General features: G+C 34.8%; 1 protein-coding gene across 1 annotated transcript in view; it reads left to right on the top strand.

The window, feature by feature from the left end:
• Window positions 1–16,991, top strand: part of LOC131147130 (subtilisin-like protease SBT5.4) — a 68,048-nt gene extending 51,057 nt beyond the window's left edge. The window contains exons 3-8 of the mRNA XM_058096923.1: window positions 9,081–9,624; window positions 15,087–15,181; window positions 15,330–15,575; window positions 15,824–15,938; window positions 16,059–16,272; window positions 16,450–16,991. Of these exons, the coding sequence (XP_057952906.1) occupies window positions 9,081–9,624; window positions 15,087–15,181; window positions 15,330–15,575; window positions 15,824–15,938; window positions 16,059–16,272; window positions 16,450–16,991 (1,756 nt within the window). The remainder of the gene's footprint in view (window positions 1–9,080; window positions 9,625–15,086; window positions 15,182–15,329; window positions 15,576–15,823; window positions 15,939–16,058; window positions 16,273–16,449) is intronic.
• The last annotated feature ends 2,749 nt before the right edge of the window (window positions 16,992–19,740 follow it).

The raw sequence follows: 19,740 nt of genomic DNA, 5'->3' as shown, positions 1-19,740 counted from the left end.
AAATAGAAAATGTGAAGCTAAATGTCATATTTCACCATAGGTTCTTTAAGATTTGAGAAATCTCAATAGCAACTTTAAGAACCGATCAGTAGGAATTTAGTGATTACTCTTCCAACAAAAGTTTGAGCAAGTGTGAGCTTTAGGAAAATTTGCAATTAGGATGCTTGAATGTTGTGTCTATGCTTGGTGATATGATGCGTTGGGTTAAAGGAGTTTTTATAGAGTTTTTAGAGTGAGTTTTCTTATTTCTCAAGTTACTTGGAGTGTCATCAAGTTTTTATAATATTTAAATTTGAAAAACTAATTTTTGAAATTCTCCCGTTAAAGTTCGAATTTTTAATCTACGTAGGGTTAGCCGGTTGAGTCACTTGACTAGGCCCAATTTTGTATAGGTGACTCAGCTAGACAGACGGCTGACACCATTCTGTTTGTCTAGAAATTAAATCATTTAATTGTCAGTCGGTTGACTGAACACAGTTCAAAATGGTCAATCAACTAGATAGTCCCTTTGTCAATTGGATGACTAGACATAGTTCAATGAGGCCAGTCAGCTAAACAGTTTAATTATTTATTTGTAATTGTCGGTCGGCTAGGGAATCACAGTGCAATCTGGTAAGTCGGTTGAGCAGTCCATTTTTCCAAAACTTTCATTTTTTAAGATTTTAAACCCTTTTTATTTGAAAAACTCAATTGTGACTTTTCAAAATCATTTTCCAAAGTTTTCAAAAGATGGTCTCTAAGTCTATATGGCATCCTAAAAAGCTTCATATATCTATATTATATTGAATTGAAGTGCCTACAAATGACTTTATAATTATGAACTCATTCTGCGCTATGTCTTCGAGCTCTTTTCCTTCTCTTAAGGTTTAGCTTGAATTCAAGTCCCAATAAGCTTTGAGCTTTCATTTGTCATCTTGCAATACTTCTATATTCTAGTAAGCTTTCATTTGTTTGACTTTAAATGTAAGTTTTCTCCCGTGATAACCCTGTGAGCTCTTTGATCATTCAATCATGAAACATTGTAACTTAAACAACACATGTTAAGGTGTCCTTCATTTGTTATCATCAAAACAAGATTGAAAAGTCATGTTAGGCCAACACTGCTACACTTGATAAAGTCTCGGCCTCCTTATGAGATGTATAGACACAATCCCGAAGTGTATCTCATGAGGGAATTATGTATGACGACAAGAGTCAAAACTCAAAAAAATAAATCAATAAATCGAAAAAGGGGCTAATAAAATCACTTGGGAAAGCTTGAAGACTCTAATGGATAGGGAAGACAAAGACGAAATCCACATGAGTTTACTAGCCCTTGCTATCTATGGGCTGGTAATTTTTCCTAAAGAATTAGGAGTTATTAACTAAGAAATGACATCCTTTGTGGCTCAAATTCAGAATAGGATTAACCTAATACCCGAGAATCCTAGCATAAACATTTTGGTCTCTCAAATACTACAAAACTAGAGGAAAGGGTAGATTGAGATGTTGTGTTTTGATGCTTTTACATCTGGGAGGTTATTTTCATCCCATGCTATCAAGTCTTCGAATTCCTTTAGCAAATTTTGAAAAAGCCAAGTGAGAAGAACAACCAAACAAGTGTGAATAGGCTAAAAAAATGTGAAACTAGGTAACAATGGAGTTTGTGTGGCAAGCTCCATGGATGGGACACACTGACATGATATACGGATGTGAAGAATTTTCATGGGTCTCATTCCTAGGCCCATTGGGAGGAATAGTCAGCACTCCTCTCATGTTCAAGAAATAGGTTGAATCTTGTCAGTTCATACCCATAACGCATAGATTGAGTGATTCAGAGATCACTTATGGGCAGGAACAAGTTCGAAAGTGAATTGGGAAGTTTGAGGTGGCATGGAAGGTCCTCCATTTGATAGATTCAGGCAAACGTATCACAAGAATCCAGTAAGACTATGAAAAATGGTGCACTAGCATGACTAACCCTTAGTTCATAGAGTTCCAAATGTCAAGAGCTCAAAAAATTCCTACCTCTCCGGCAGCATCCTTGATGATTGCTCGATCCCTAATGAAATATGAAGTTAAAAAGGTCAAAAGAGCAAAATGGCAGAAGAAACTTCATTATATTGAAGAGAGAGTTATGGAGGCTGGATGGAGTGCAATATTGTCAAAGCAAAGGGAACACAAAATAATCCTTTGATGTTGAAGGAATGTAAAGCAAAAAATATACAAGTGCATACAAGCCGAGGAGGAGATAATAACTTTAAATAAAAGGGGGAAAAGGCTCCAAATAGATGCCAAACTCAGTAGAAAATTTCTAAAGGCTATTAAATCTGAGAATGAAAGGACGTCTCAAGCCTTGCAAGAACTTGAAGCTCAAGTGCAAGAATGGGACAAATAGTTACAAGCTAAGTGAAAGGCATGACACTGAGGAGCTAAATCTTGAACACCACACTATTTGGTATTTGAGAGTACTTGACAATTTGAGTATGATGTACTAGGCATTTTGCATTAGAAATCTATGTAATGAAATTGTATGGAATAATTAAAAGAGATCTTGTTTCCTATATTTTCTTTTTTTCAAAGTAATGAGGTTTTTTTTTTTTTTTTTTTTGTGAATTTTGGCAAAGTACTCATTTCAGTTGCATAGCATAAACATTCATACATTTTTGCACATATCCATGCATACATGATCATTACTTGTAAAAAATAGTTGCTGGCAGAAGGGAGTCAGCCAAACAAGGTTCATAAGTCAATATTAAGCCTCACAAGATAGCTCTGTATCCTTGCAATTCTAGGTGGAAAACTAGAATCATAAGTGAACGACTAGAAAATTGCATGATGGTATTAGAGCAGGGCAATGAGGAAGTAAGCCAAGACATCAGGGAGATAAGGAGCAAATGAACAAATTAATGGACCCGATGATCTCCACAAGCAAGGGGAAAGCTATACAAATTCTCGATACCATGGCTGAGGAAGAGCCCTTATACCTGCTGAGGTTCAAACCTATTTATGGACCCGCTCCATCTTAATCGGCTAATGTGGCAACCGGCCCAAGCCTAAGTACCCAACCATTTATGACAACTACACTAGTTTTAGGGTTTTCATCAGTGGGAACACCACCGATTGTAATATCGGATCCTGAGAAAAAGTGAGTAACTAGAGATCAAACCCTAAACTCATAAGTTGACCACAAGTATGAGGTGCTGGAGGAATGCTTATGGGCTATGGAAGGGGCAAACCTATTCCGGTCAGTCGATGCATTCAATTTATGTTTGGTCTCAAAAGTCCCCGATTTTGAAATTTTAATGGGTCCGGATGTCCATTAACCCATCTAAGGATGTATTTCTAGAAAATGGTTGCATATTCTAATAATGACAAGTTGCTAATTCATTGTTTCTACGGCATTTTAACTTGGCCAACTATAAGATGGTATATTTAGTTAGACAGGACCAAGATCCATACTTGGAGGGACCTAGCCCATGTTTTCATAGCTCAGTCTAGACATGTAATTGAAATGGTCCCGAACAAGCTAACCTTGCAATATATGGAGAAGAAAACAAATGAGATATTCAAGAAGTATACCTACCGAAGGAGAGAGGCAGCAGCACAGGTGCATTTTCCAGTGGAGGATAGGGAAGCTATCTCTTCATTTGACAACACATTCAAGGATTCATATTTTGGCCATCTCATATAAAGCACCCCTTAAATCTTCACATATTTAGTAACCATAGGAGAAAGGACTGAAAACACATTCAAAATGCGGAGAATGATGGACATAAGTACTGAGTAAAGCTCTGCAAACAAAATGGGTTCGAAATAATAAAGAATGAGAAACCTAAATGATTCAGTCACTTGTAGTAGGAAAGTGGAACTAGGTGTGCAGATAAAGGTGCAATGTTCGAGGCAATAGTCAATAATATAGCACAGCAAGGTGCACGACCGCATTTGATTTCCTTCGAGCCTTCATGTTAGAAAACCGATCCTTGTTTATCAACCACACATTGTCTAACCAAATCCAAATCTCTCTCAATAAGTTCCTCAAAAAATCTGATTCGTGCAAATTCTTCCCCCAACTAACGAAGAGATCTTGGCAGAATTGCCACATATGAAATTGAACACAATTTTGCAAAGAAATAGCCCACTTGTTTCTCGAGAAGAGATGGGAAACATGCCCAATATCAGTTGATTATATAGTTGACCCAACCTAAAGGCAACCATATCCACAGGTTTTGGAGAGGAGATTTTCAAGGGAGACTAATAAAATTGAGCCAATTTCTATGACCTATTCTAAATTATTTCCACATTTAGTCTAGAAAAAAACTAGTCGCACCTACTCCAGGATTTCCCGTGCATCCTCCTTTCCCAAGATGGAACGATCCAGATCTTTGATGTGAGTATCACGCTAATGCTCTTGGACACACGATTAATAGATGTTGGTCTTTCAAGTACAAGGTGCAAGCATTAAGAGATGCAGGTTGATTGGGTTTTAATACTAAAGAACCCAGTGTCCATGGTAACGCACTGCCTAATCACGGAGGAGGAGTAGTTAATGTTATAGGGGAGGAAGCTGGCAAGAATAAGAAAGAAAAAGTAAAGAAGGTTCAAATTCCACTAGACAAGATCTATATGGAGTTGTAACAAAAAGCAATAATGAAAGAAGAAGCAATTTGCTCTGAAAGAATGATATGCAATTGTCAAAATAAGGCATGTTTTTTTGTGCAAAGTTGCAATATGTTTCATCAGTTCATTCAAAGTCATATGAATTCTGGTGATAGAAATTTATATCGAAAAAGAAGATGTGGCAATACATACTATAGGAAAAGAAGATTACAAGGCTACACATCCATAATACACTAATAAACCTTTCATTCCTACAGGTATCCAAAAGAGTTCCTTAATTATGGGAGAGGTGAGCAGGGGACCTACCAAACTCACAATACCAGTCCTGAGCCCTTTTCTTAATTCGAGTAACGAAGCAGTACCTTGGAGGTATGGATACCGAGTTAAGGACGATAATGCTTCTAACAAGGAAAGCATCAACAATACTATTGGTGTTAGTGGAATAATCCGCAGCGGTAGAGTCTATACCCTAAAATACATGGATAGGTCCTACAAAGAGAAAGGAAAAAAGGAAAAAAAAGAAAAAAAGAAAAAAGGATGAATCTAACAAAGATAGGAAGAGTAATTAAGGAGCCTATTTATTGGGGGCATATTAAGGCGCTTTATATCTCTACCAAATGCAAGGTTCACGTAGTTTTGAGGGTATTGATTGACAACGGCTTAATTTAACTCCAATGTACACATTACAAAAACTATCAATCGACATTTCGTACATGCAGCAAAGTAATCTGATAGTCAGAGCCTTTGATGGGACTTGCAGAGAGTCCATGGGAATCATTGAGATACCAATGTAGATCAGCCCCATAATTTTTAGTATTACGTTATAGGTCATGGAAATATCACCATCGTATAGTTGCATGTTGGGTAGGCCATGGATACATATGGCAGGAGTTGTACCATCTTCATTGCATCAAAAGGTGATATTTGTGGTGGAGGGAAAACTAGTTTGCATAAATGGAGAGACAAATTTGATGGTGATGAAGCCTTCCTCGACCCCTTATATGGAACACGCCGAAGAGGTGCCTGATGATTTATTCCATTCCTTTGAAGTTGTTAGTATGACATATGTAGTCGAGGGCTCGCCCATCCCTCGATCTCAAATCTTTGCTATAGCTAAAATGGTATCGAAAGAAATTATTTGCGCAAAATATAGTCCAGGGATAGGTTTGGGCAAGATTTTACAAGGGGTCTCGACTCCTATACAGATGCCAAGGAAAGGAGAAGGGTTCGAATTGGTTCATGTTCCTACACATGAAGAGCACAAAAAAATTATTAAAAAAGGGAAGGAAAGAAGAATGACATGTCTCTCTAGACAAGATATTTATTCAGAACATATGAAGTTTCCTGTTTTATCTTAAACATTTTAAAGTGGGGGAATAATGGGTCCAAATGACACAACAAAAGCAGGATCTTCAGAATAGCTAAGTCAGAAATTTGAACAGTTGATCATCTCCATGGTGGGTCAGTTTGGCACTGAAGAAGGCATGGAAAATTGGGTTTATCCCACCTTGGCTGATACAAAACTGAAGAACTGGCATGTGTTTGAGTACCCCAGGGTGGCCAATACAATGTAATTTTGAAATGATTATGAGTTTATTTTGGTTTTTTTTTAAGGGGGCGACACCTCATTAACTCTTCTTGTTTAAGTCATTTTGATTTTTTTTTTAAGTGCATTTCAGTTACTTCTCATTGCATCTTTCTTTATTACTTTTGCCAAATTTTGTCTGGGTTGCTTGCTCTTCATGCAGAGATATAGGAAATGACTTTACTAGTATGAAAGATCCTAAAGTGGAGATTGACTTTGAGAATCAAGTCAATAGGATATAAATGAAGGAAGAGGAGGAGGAATAAGAGGTACCCCCTAAAATGACGAGAATGATGGAATTTTAGAAAAAAAAAATAGTTTCTAGTGAGGATCCAACATTAACAATTAACTTGGTAACCAGATAGGAGCCAAAGCAAGCAAAAATTGGGGCATTATTGTCTGATGAGGAAAATAGTAAAATGGTTGGCCTTTTGTATGAATACATTGATGTGTTTGCATAGTCATACCAAGACATGCCTAGGTTGAGCACGGATATGGTAACACAAAAGATACCCACTTATCTAGACAGTAAACCCGTAAAATAGAAAATAAGAAGAATGAGACCTTAAATGTTGTTGAAAATCAAAGAAGAGGTTGAAAAGCAGGAAGTCTATATAATGAGATGACATCCCAATTATAGCTTGGAAACATCTAGGTGACAAAGTATATGACTAACTAACCTATTCAACACTATTATAAAAATCAAGAAAATGCTAGAGGAATGGAGGAAAAGCACATTAATATTTATATATAGAAATAAAGATGATATAAACAACTATAACAACTATAGCAAATAAAACTTATAAGTCATATGGTTAATCTTTAGGTAAGGACAAAGACTAAGAACAGAAATGAGAGTCTTGAGGAATCAATTTGGTTTTGTCCCTGAGAGATTGCAACAAAAGCTATCTATTTCTAAAAAGGTTAATGGAAAAATTTAAGGAAAAGAAAAGGGACTTACATATGGTTTTTGATGACTTAGAGAAATCTTATAATAGAGCACCTGGAGAAGTGTTTTGGTGAGTCCTAGAAAAGAAAGAAGTATGCATTAGGTATACTGATGTCATTAAGGAATGTATGATAAAGCAGTGACTAGCATTGGGACTATAGGTGGAGAGTTTAGAGAATTTCCAATTGTAGTAGGTGTACATTAAGGTTTTGCTTTAAGCCCTTAGCTTTTACTTAAGGGATTGATGAACTCACTAAGAATATCCAAAAGGAAATCTCATGGCATATGTTATTCATAGATGATATGGTTCTAATTTATGAAAGTAGGAGAAAGTTAGAATCTAAGCTAGAACTCTGAAGAATAACCTTAGGATTTGGAGGTTTTAGGATAACTAGAAATAACATTAAATATATGAAATGTGATTTCAGCAAGAGGAATATTGAAAATAAGACTAAAATTGATAATCAAGAAATCAACAACACTAGTATACTTTGACATTTGGAATCTATTATGCGAGTGGGAGGAGAAATTGAAGAGGATGTGATGCATAAAGTTAAAATAGGTTGGGTAAAATGGGGATGTTCTTTGGGCATGTTGTGTGATACTATTGAAATTAAAAGGAAAGTTCATATAGGATAGTTATAAGAACAACCATGTTATATGGATTAGAATGTTGGGCAACTAAGAAACAAAATCTAAAAGTAAAAGTTGTTGAATTGTGAATGCTTTGATGGATTAAGGCTAAAACATTAAAGGATAAATATAATGAATGTAACAAATTCACAACAAACTAAGAATAGTAGTGATAGAAGAGAAGATAAGAGAACAATAACTTAGATGATTAATTTGGGCGTTTAAAACAAAGACCAAGAAGTGCATTGGGTAGGAGGAGCAAGCTAGTTATTGTTAATGGTACTAGAAGAGAGGTAGACATAAAATTACTTATAATTAGACAGTGAGGGAGGATTTAACAACTCTTAAATTGGTTAAGGAAACTACCCTTGATCATGTGAATGACCAAATATGATTCATATAGCCGACCCTACTTAGTGAGACTTGAGGCTTGTTGTTGTTGTTATTGTTGTTCTTGTATCGACCTCTAGTGAAGATTGACAAATAGAAAGAGACCTCCCTCGAGGCTTCAAAAAATTCAAGGATCTCCCTTAAACTTTGATTTTTGGGACGTTTATACCCCTTCTTGGGGCTATCATTTTTCCAAATATCATAAAAGTTTCACATCATTTTTTCAAACCTTGAATGAGGTTTGTGTAATTTTAGAACTTTAGTGGAGGTCCATGTCTGTTTTATAAACCTTAGTAGAGGTGTAATTTTAGAACCTTAGTGGAGGTCCATGTCTGTTTTATAAACCTTAGTAGAGGATAGTGTTCTTTGCACTTTTAAATTTATAAAAAAATAAAATAAAATTGGCTTATAGTCAACAAGAAGACAAATTTTTGTTTTGGTTTACAAGTACATATTTATGTGTGGAAAAACTTATATAACAAGGTAATACACACAATTTCTTTGTAATTATTTATATCAATAAAAGAGGCCATTTTTAAAAATAAGAGTTAGTGCAATGTAGATTACTAGAAATTAATAATTAATTTCCATCTACGTAATTAACTCATAGTATAATATGAGAGAATATTATGAAAAAGGTATTTCATTTAAAATTATAAAAATTAAACTTTTAATATGACATATAGTCTAGACATGGTTTTGACTCTAAATTTTAATAAAATAACTAGTAATTAGATATAATTATGAGCTAACACAGAATGAAGTATAAGTTGGTGGAGTGAGTTGCACCATGTAAAAAATTAGTGGGTCCTTTTAGATTAAGTCAAGTTTGTGGAATGATTTGATATTGTGGAAAAGCTAGCAAATTTTTCATGACTTCAACCCATAAAACTAAGTATATACTTTATCAAATTGGAAAAATAGGAAGTTGATTGGAGCAAGGTACTTCAATAAAGGGTTTTTGGCAGACATAATGGAAAGGGGTTTAAACGCTTCCAGGATTGGCGATTTGTATTCACCTCGTGACAGTGATGGCCATGGCAGTCACACCTTATCAACTGCGGGAGGCAATTATGTGGCAAATGTAAGTATTTTTGGGATGGGTAATGGAACAACAAAAGGTGGATCACCTAAAGCTCGAGTGGCAGCTTACCGGGCATGTTGGTATGATTTTGAATGCTTCGATGCTGATGTACTAGCAGCCTTCGATGCCAGCATTCATGATGGCGTTGATGTTATGTCAGTGTCACTTGGACCGGAATCTTCGGAGCTCACGAAGGATAGTGTTGCTATTGGGTCTTTACATGCCGTGAGTGAGGGCATTGTGGTGGTCTCCTCTGCAGGTAATGGTGGACCTGATAATGCGACTGTTTTAAACATTGCTCCTTGGTTGATCACTGTTGGAGCTAGCACTATTGATCGCCACTTCTCTTCTTTTGCTATCCTTTCCAACAACATAGTTTTCCAGGTAATGTTAATCATTGACCCAATATGCCATCATTTGTCAATATGCTATTCTTTTCTTTCTATTTTTTTCTTTGCAATTTATTGTGGTCTCTTATGAACTTTTCAATGCACTTATAGGCTTGTTATATAAAAGAACAGTCCTATACTTACCACCTAGACATCACACTTTTACTACCCGCTATTTTCTATAATTATTACCACGGACATAGTACAATACGAACAAAACAAGGGCAAATTAAAGTACAATATTTAGGAGATAATTATAGCATTTCTAATGTCATTTTTAAGGTGGTGTTCTACATCAGAGATTTTAAGCGGGAATAATAGAAGGTCTTCACTAGTTTCTTTCACTTATAGTTTGCAAATAAGAAATTGAGCATAGATCTTTATCAACCTATTTTACTCGTACGTTTAGTCACCAGACCTACATCCACTCCCCAATCGAACTAGCTTGAGTGTTTTATTATGTTTTGATGTTTTTACTCATGAGTAACAAATATGTAAAATGGATCTTGTTCTATCATTGATCAGATATTGCTTTATGACAAATACGACTCGAAGTTTGAAGAAGGAGCCCTTTTATTAATTTTTTATATTAATTAATTATTATATTATATTCATTAATTACTTTCATATTGTGCTTCTAAAATATTTTTCATATTGTGCCCAATCTCAAGGTTAGTTCTATACATATGACCAGCGACTAGTGAAATGAAAGGGGATAAGTTTCATCATCAAGAGAAAAACAGCCTAGATCATCGGCTAAGACCCCTAAACGACTGCTTAGTGATAAAGGAGGTAGGGGTGCATAAATAAATTTTTTTCTTATTTTCCTTTCCTTTTCTCAAACAAATGTTTGATCCAAATTGTGCCTTAATTCCTACTAAATTGTTTAATCAAAATATAACTAATGCTTTGCATATTACAAAACTATTTTACGACTCCTAAGCTAATACAAATAAGAAGATCCTTAGCTTATCTTCTGTAATCCTTTGTTCATCATAACATTATTATTTTAATTTATGTATTGTATATGTTATATATTCGTTGTCCAATATTCTAATTTATATGATATCATCAATTTCATGGCCATTAATTATACTAGAAAATTTTGTTTTTGGGTTTAGACGTGTCGGTGACCATATAAGAAGCCGGGGGCCCATTTAATTATGAAAAATAATTTTGATTTTTTATTTTAATTTTTCTAAAGAATTATATATGTTGCGAAATCCCGGAACGCGTGTGTCCCAGGGTGGCGAAATAAGGATTGTGGTTTAAATTTTGGGAAAAAAATAGGAGTGAAGTCGCCACTAACCTTTTAATGCGGTTAAAACACTTAATTACTACACAGTTAAGGATAGAATGAGTCTATGTTACCAAAATTGAGGCCGAGAGTTCGATTACGCGAGGAAAAGGTATGAGCACCCCCTACGCGCTCGTTCTTACAAATGATACCTAATTAATTATGAAATTATCCTTAAGTAAATTTAAAAAGTCTTTAAAAGTACTCCCTTTTAGTGAATTTTTCAAATACCAACAAAAATATATACAATATATATATATTCCCTTAGAACAGGGGTACATGAAGTCCGAAAGAGCTTGTACCCTTTTTAATTGCAATCATAGGGATAAAATCGAAAATAATTTACAAAATACACTCCCAAAATTTTGAAATATTATAGGGTTTTTATAAGTATTAAAATACTAGTTTTGGAGGTTTTTGGAAATCAAATGGTGTCCAAAAATGATTTACAAGTCTCAAAATATTTTTCTTGGCTTTTTCTATTTTTATGATTTTATATTTTTCACATTTTGCTGAATTTTGAAATAACAAAAAGACAATTAGTGAAAGTCAAATCAAAAATATGTTTAGAATTTTCTCCTAATTTTTTAATTTTTATGATTTTTTCTTTATTTTACTGAAATTTCAAGTAACTAATAAAAATAATAATACTATATATCATGACACATAAATATTATAAATAATAATAATTAAAACCTCAATGATACAACCCAAACATTAACAATCAATCCAACCCTAATAATATACCCTTGTATGGAAATAATTAAACCCCACGTAAATCATATTTAATTTACACACATGGAGAGAAAAAGAATGGGATTATGGAAACAATTCAAATCATGAATCTAACTATGAAATATACACAAGCTCTATAAAAAAATTAATATGCCATAAGATGGAAACCCTAAAAATAAAAATGGAAATAAATTGAATTCAACCAAGCAATAATCAATAATATGGAAATCTTAAAAGTTAACATACATTATATGGAAACCCTAAAAACCAATCTACAATAATATGAAATTCCTAAAATTAATACACAAGCTATATGGAAGTAATTGAACCCTAAACATGCAAACCAATCAAAACCTTAAAATGTATACACCATCAACATAACAATAGTGAACACCCAAAATATACTATATTGATTTAACCATAATGATAATCTAAAATATACTATATTAATATGACAATGATGAAAACCATATAATAACTATATAATAAGATCACCTAAATATTAACATGATAAGTATAACAATAATAAACAATAATATCACATCAATACATAATAGACAATAATATTATATAAATATATATACATGAACTTAACATTCAGTAGTAAAACACACACACACACACACACACACACACACACACACACACATATATATATATATATATATATTCATGCAAAAATAAACCAATATTACAATATCTCACAATAAGCTAAAATAACCTTGGATATTATAATTTAAACAAATATTACAGCATTAGAGATACTACAATGCGAATATTAATTAAAACACAATGATAGCAACAAGGAAAATATAGCATGGATATTAAATGTTAAAACAAATGTTACAATAATAAAACCCAACAATAATAATATTATTTAATATGTACAATAAATTTAAACATGAATAAAAACCCTTAAATATACCACATGCAAAAAGAACCCCCAAAAATCTATGCACATAATACCAATAACAAAACATTCTTAATAAATATGACGCAATAAATATAATAATGATATTCCCACATCCATGAAATACATACAAATATGCTAATAAACGTACAATAAAACTACAAAGATAAAACCATATGATAATAACAACCATGTAACCAATGATAAAATATATACATAATAAATAAATAAAGAAAACACATAGACTATATTATTACATAACAATATAAAATAATAAAAGTAGTAAACCAAGACACTACATATATTATATAGAATAATAACACAAAATGATAATAGAAACAATATAGAATAATAATAAATCATAATAAATCTAAATATATAATAACAATTAAAATACATCCTAATAATCACATAAAAATTTACCTTTATGAAGAAGGTGACGACAATTGGAATATAGGGAAAGCGGCAGGAGCAGGGATCTCGAAATAACGCCAGAGAGAGGAGAGCTTTCGAACGGCGGGTGTCTGACTATTGGGTGTCGGTGCTGCAAGTGAGGTGCTCTGCTACTGCGAGACGGTGGTGATGGCGTGAAGGGGGGTCAGAGCCGCAGGAGGTCAAGACGGTCGTGAGGCAGTGGGTGCTGCCGCCGCTGCTGTTGGCCGTGACGAGGAGGAGGATGGACGACAAGATGGAGAATGGCGGGCACTATGTGACTTTTGGTTAACCGGAGATGGGCAAGGCGGAGCAGGGACGCCGGAGCTGCTGCTGCTGCTGCTGCTGCTGGGCGTCAGGGGCATGAAGGAGAGACTGGTGCTGCTCGTGGGAGGTTGGCTGAGCGAGGAAGATGGCGGCTGCTGCGGTGAGGGTGAATGGCCGAGGCTGGGTGCGCGTGAGAGAGACTGCTGCAGAGGGGAGTATGTGTGGTGCGGGAGTTGCAGAGGAAGGAGTGCTCGGGTCTACTGCTGGTGGCTGCTTGTAGCTGGTGCTCGGGTGGCCTGCAGGAGGTGGAGGCTGAAGGGGTTGAGGGCTGCTGGGTATTGGCTGTGAAAGGTGAGGAGGGGCAGCGATGGAGAGTGAAGGTGAGAAGGAGGTAGGTCGTGCGGCTGGAAAGAGGATTATGGAGAGAAAGAGATGAGAGGTGAACAGTAGGGTTTTTTGTCTTTTCATTTTCGTCTCCCACCTGGCTGTGTCCCCACCCACCCCCCCCCCCCCCCCCCCCCCCCCCTTTTGCCTTAGCGCGTACATTTTAATTGGGTCCAGGCCGCAATTTCCTTTGGCCCAATAAATTTTTGTTGCCCTGAACCCGGTAAAAAGTAGACTTAAATTCTGGTAAATGAAAAGATCAAGACTTAATTAAAGAAGATGACTCGATAAGATACTTAAAGCTACAAAACTCAATAAAACACTCAATTTTGACGTTTAAAAGACTCAATTTAAAATTTAAAATATTTAATTTCAAAAATTAAAAATATCAAGACTTAGTTTAAAATACTCAAGGCTCAATTAAAAATATTTGGACTTCTCAAAAATAATCAAGACCTAGAACTAAATTTTAAAATGACCGAGACTCAATTTTTAAAATGACTGAAACTCAATTTTGTTCAAAATAGATTAAACTTAAATTTTTAACATGACCGGAACTCATTTCGTAAAACAGTCGTGACTTAAAATTAAGAACAACCAGGATTCAATTTTTGAAATAAGATAACTCAATTTTGAAATAAAATGGGACTCAACCAGATCATTCCATTCTCGGGAATACAAAATCATCTTTTTAGCATGCCGGGTCTTCTCAGAATGGCTTAAGTAAAATTGGGGTGTCTACAATATAAATGACATCTTACTTTTCAATCTTCAAAAATTGTATTAAAAAAGATGGAAACTAAAGGATTTGTTTAATTGCAGAAATCCATTATATATATATATATATATAACTCCAACCTAGATGAGCCCTTTTGACCCCCAAGTGGCACTAAACTGGGGGAGGGCATGATCAAGCCCCACAACTCCCTCTTGACAAATCAAAGATTTGCTTTTGTGCATAATTTTTAATTTTCCAAAGAATATATAACAAATCAAAAATCTAAAATAACTTTTGTGCATAATTTTATTGTTTTCTAATACAAATGTTACAAAACTGGAAAAATAAGCTGAATATTTTTATAATATTTTGAAAAATTAATTATAAGAAATGAAAACTATTTTTAATAGATAACAAGCTTTGGATGTGTCTCTCTCTTTTATTAAATTCCTTAGCTTCTTGTCAAATTTTTTTTACCATTTTATTAGTGAAAAATTCAATACTTAGGCTTTACAATTTACACCTTGAATTAAACATGTGTTAAGGGATTATCCATGTCAATCTAGTCTCGGCCTACATAAATACTTGCAAGTTGTGTGTGCTCGTACCACCGTTTGTGCATATGTTTAATGCCTCAAAATCTTGTCTCTTTGATAATCTTCTTGTTTAAACTCAAAGTACTTCATGAAAAGAAAAATATTGTTTGTTTTGAAGGGAGAGAGTGTTACAGATAAATTCATGCCAGAGAAGTTCTTTCCGCTGACTAGTGCAGCTAAGGCAAATGTTGTTAATGCTTCAACTAAAGACTCGTAAGGATGGACAAAAATAAATTTATTGCAAATTTTATTTTATAAACGTGCTCCTATTTATTATAAATATAGGAACTTCATTTGGTTTCATTTTAAACAATAATGGCATTTTTTCCGTTGTCTTTGTTTTTTTGCTTGAATGATGCAGAGCCCTATGCAAGAATGGAACATTAGATCCCCTGAAGGTCAATGGAACAATCTTGGTTTGTCTTAGAGGAGAAAATACAAGAGTGGACAAGGGTATACAAGCTGCTTTCGCTGGTGCTGTAGGGATGATTCTAGCTAATGATAAGCAGTCTGGTAATAACATCATTGCTGATGCACATCTCATCCCGACAACACAAGTCAACTACACTAATGGTGTTGATATCTTTGCTTACATCAATTCGACTAAGTAAGATAATTTTCTAATACAAAAAATCATGCTTATAAATGAGACCGATGCATTCCTCACTCTGAAAAATAAATAATATAATGAGAATTGTAAACAATTGAAGGGAAGGGATGGATCTACTATTTATGTTTAAATTTGGTAACTCTTTCATTTCTTATGTCAGATGTCCTCTTAAAGATTGTGAATAAGATTATACGTCTATGTTAGATGCATTTACATTTCCTTTAGTAATCATGAATTTTGAATAGGTCACCTATGGCTTACATTTCTCGCCCAACTACACAATTAGGCATAAAGCCAGCACCAATTATGGCAACTTTCTCATCTAGGGGACCAAATCCCATTATGCCAGGAATTCTTAAGGTTTTCTCATAAACTCAACCTCCAATTTTGTGTCCTTTAAATTTTCATATGATCACTTTAAGTTAAATTGTTTGAGTTTTATTGTGAGCTTTTATACTAATTTTTGTGTTATATCTTTAGCCTGATATCACTGCTCCAGGAGCAGATATAATAGCTGCTTACACTGAAGAGCAAGGACCAACAGGTATTGAGTTAGATACGCGCCGAGTTCAATTTAATACAATGAGTGGGACATCAGTGTCATGCCCTCATGTTTCGGGCATTGCTGGGCTTCTTAAAACTCTCCATCCAAACTGGAGTCCTGCAGCAATTAAATCAGCAATCATGACAACCGGTGAGAAGATCACAACCACTTTTACTTATTTTGAATTTTTAAAAGACTGAAAATAAGAAAAATTCTTGGCCATACGATTATATGGTTATTGGCTAGACATTGTAGTCAAATTAGTATTTATGTTTGCATTGCTAAAATTTCACTTTTGTACTCTCTTTTTTTCCGTTCAATTTGCAGCAAAAACGTGGGATAACAATATAGAGCCGATGCTGGATTTGGTTGATTACTCAAAGGCAACACCGTTTGCTTATGGAGCAGGACATGTAGATCCAAACAAGGCTATGGATCCTGGATTGGTTTATGATTTAACCATTAATGATTATTTAAATTTACTTTGTGCCACTGGTAAGAGCCAAGCCGTAATTGCTTCTTTACTAAAGGGCCGCCCTTATGCATGTCCTAATTCCTTCAATCTATTAGACTTCAACTATCCTTCAATCACCATAGCTGAACTTCGTGGCACAATCAGTGTTAGTAGAACCATTACAAATGTCGGTTCTCCGAAAACTTACATAGCACTTCTCCAAAATCCAGGAGGAATTTTTATTAATGTGGTCCCAAAATTGTTGAAGTTCAATGAAATTGGCGAGAAGAAGACCTTTAACCTCACACTGAAGGTTTTGAATGCAACGGTTGCGATGGAATATTCATTTGGAAGGCTAATGTGGTGTGATGGTAAGCATACGGTAAGTAGCCCTATTACAGTAAAGACAATTTAACTTGATATTACACTCTTTTTACTGCAAGTTAGATCAAAACTTTTGTATCTTGCCAAGGCTTTCTACATAAGGCCTAGCTCACTTAATGTAAAAGAAGTATAAGCATCTTAACTAAAATAATATTGCACTTTCGATAAATGGAAGGAAAGAAACATTAGGCTTCGAATTATTGTATTAGTTAATTAATGTTTCAAGTATATGTTTATCTGTACGTGCACATGCGTATGTGAAAGTGTGATCCTATACCAATAACATCTTCAAGTATTACCATTACTTTGGTTTTAATACAATTTATTTGAAAGTAGAAAATGATCCATCTCCTCCTACCCAAGTTTAGTTAAAGCATAACATATTGTGGCCTTGGATCTGACCATGGTAAATGGCTTGCTTTTGTTTAGTTATGGTATGATTAGCAACTAAATATGTAATACAATTTATGGTTAAATATGTAATAATTTAGATCTGATCATGGTAAATGGCTTGCTCTTGTTTAGTTATGGTATGATTAGCAACAACGGTGACCTCTTCCCTAAAGATCCTAGTTAGCACACACATGGTGGCCTTTGATATGTTGGGGCAACATTTAACAAAATACCACAATAATGGAATGAAAAAAGTTATTTGATCACACTATGGTTATAATTTTGTTAAAATAATGTTGGTGTTTGTTATTTATAGGATGCAAATTTCCAATTTGTTTTTAGTTTTTCAAATGTTCCTATAACTCTTCTTCTTCACTAAAGGTCTGTTTGGATCAAGGATTTTGATTGAACAAAGAAAAGGAAAGGAAATAAAAGGAGAAGGAAACTCATTTTTCACTATTTTCCTTGTACACCAAACACTACGAAAAATAAAAATTTATTTTAATGGGAATATATATATATATATATATATATATATATTTTAATCTAATGTGAATGATTTCTAAAATCATATTTTTGCTCACTAATTTGAATTTTTTTTTTTTTCTAACATTTCTTGATAACCAAACATGAAAAAGTGATTCATTCATATATTTTCTTTCATTTCCCTAAGATTTTTCAAGTTCCAAATAGGATCTAAAGAAAACGATACAATAATAAAAATAGTAAGAAAATTATACTTTAAAACCAGTCAAACAAAAAATTTAAAAGAAGATGTTTGCTGTTGTGAAAAATAAGGGGTCTCTCCCAACAATGTGCAGCGAAATGAATATTGTGTACAGAATCACACATACATGCTTGCAACAAACAAAATGGTGATAAATGGTGATAAATCGAAAACATTCCACAACCATAGCAATATAAAGAGAGTAATAATACAGGCAACGACACCAGGAATTACATGGTTCGGCAAAGCCTACATCCACAAGAGCAATCAGCAAAAGATTCACTATGAAAATCAAAGTCTCACAATACAATGGTCTTGTCTCCTTCTCTCACCCACTCTTACTCTCTTACATGTTGAAATATGCCCAACATGACATATATATCAACCCCTCAGAGGTTTCCCTCCAAATACCCAACTCCAACATTCAAATTCAAAATTTAAATTCTTTCTCGCAGCCTAGCGACCACTCGTCAACTTGAATAGGGCACTCGTCGACGAGCCAGAGAAGGCCACTCGTCAACGATTATGTCCACTCATCGACGGGTCTTTGAACTAAAAGATTTCCTGACTCTCAGTATCTCCTTGTTGACGAGTGCTTGGCACTTGTCCATGAGTCTTTGCTGCTGCCCTGCACCAAGACCACATTCATATGTTTTTTCCTTTGTTTATAAACTCCCAAAGTATAAGAGTGACACCATAAACAGTAATCTCCACCTTGGAGATTATATGCCCCTTATGAGAACCCGAAAAACATATCTAACTGCTCCACCTTACGAAATGTTCAATTGGGACCGTCTCCCTTCTAGTACTTGGAGACATGTACCAAGTCTAAGAAACACCACTTGAACTTGCCGATGGCAGCTTCAACTTCTACCATCAACCCCGATACAGTCATAGATACGACACCCAAAAACTTCACCCTAGGCTTCCAATAAGACCATCCCATAACAGTAAACACAAAAGCAGTTGCAAGCCTTATATTACCAAAGCCCCCTACATAGTCTTCAACAAAACTAACAACTAACAGTCCACTCTATTGCCTACTGAAACACTCCATTGTACAATCATGAAGGAACTTTGACATATCCCGGACATTACAGCCCGTCCTTGGGTACCAAGTGGTAGACATTCCATATAGATTCTCCACAGAACTCTCCTGAGACAACAAACAAAAGTCTCCATGTAGTTCTGTCCATAAAGCCACCCTAAGATAACATCAATCTCCCTATAGATCTATCCACAAAGCTACCTTAAGATAACACTGTCGCGGCGTCCCGAGAGCGCGTGTGCCCTGGGCGGCGAAATTAGAAATCAATTTTATTTTCATGGAAAAACATGGATATCGGAGTCGCCACTAACCTTTAGTGCGGTTAGAACACATGATTACTACCCCATTAGGGGTAGAATCGGTCTACATTACCAGAGTTAGGCTCGGGAGTTCGGTTACGCGAGGGGAAGGTACAAGCACCCCCTACGCGCCCGTTCTTACGAACGGTACCTAATTAATTGGAAATTATCCCTAAGTTAATTTAAAAAAAAATCTTTAAATTACTCCTTTTTATAAGTTTATAAATACATAAGGAAAATAAATAAATAAATAAATATATATACATATATTCCCTCAGAGCTTAAGGTACGTAAAGCCCGAAGGTTCATACCC

The sequence above is a fragment of the Malania oleifera genome, unplaced genomic scaffold (genome assembly GCF_029873635.1).
Source record: "Malania oleifera isolate guangnan ecotype guangnan unplaced genomic scaffold, ASM2987363v1 ctg166, whole genome shotgun sequence".
Taxonomy (NCBI): domain Eukaryota; kingdom Viridiplantae; phylum Streptophyta; class Magnoliopsida; order Santalales; family Ximeniaceae; genus Malania; species Malania oleifera.
The sequence above is the reverse complement of the archived record's forward strand: the minus strand, read 5'-3'. Positions and strand labels throughout refer to the sequence as shown.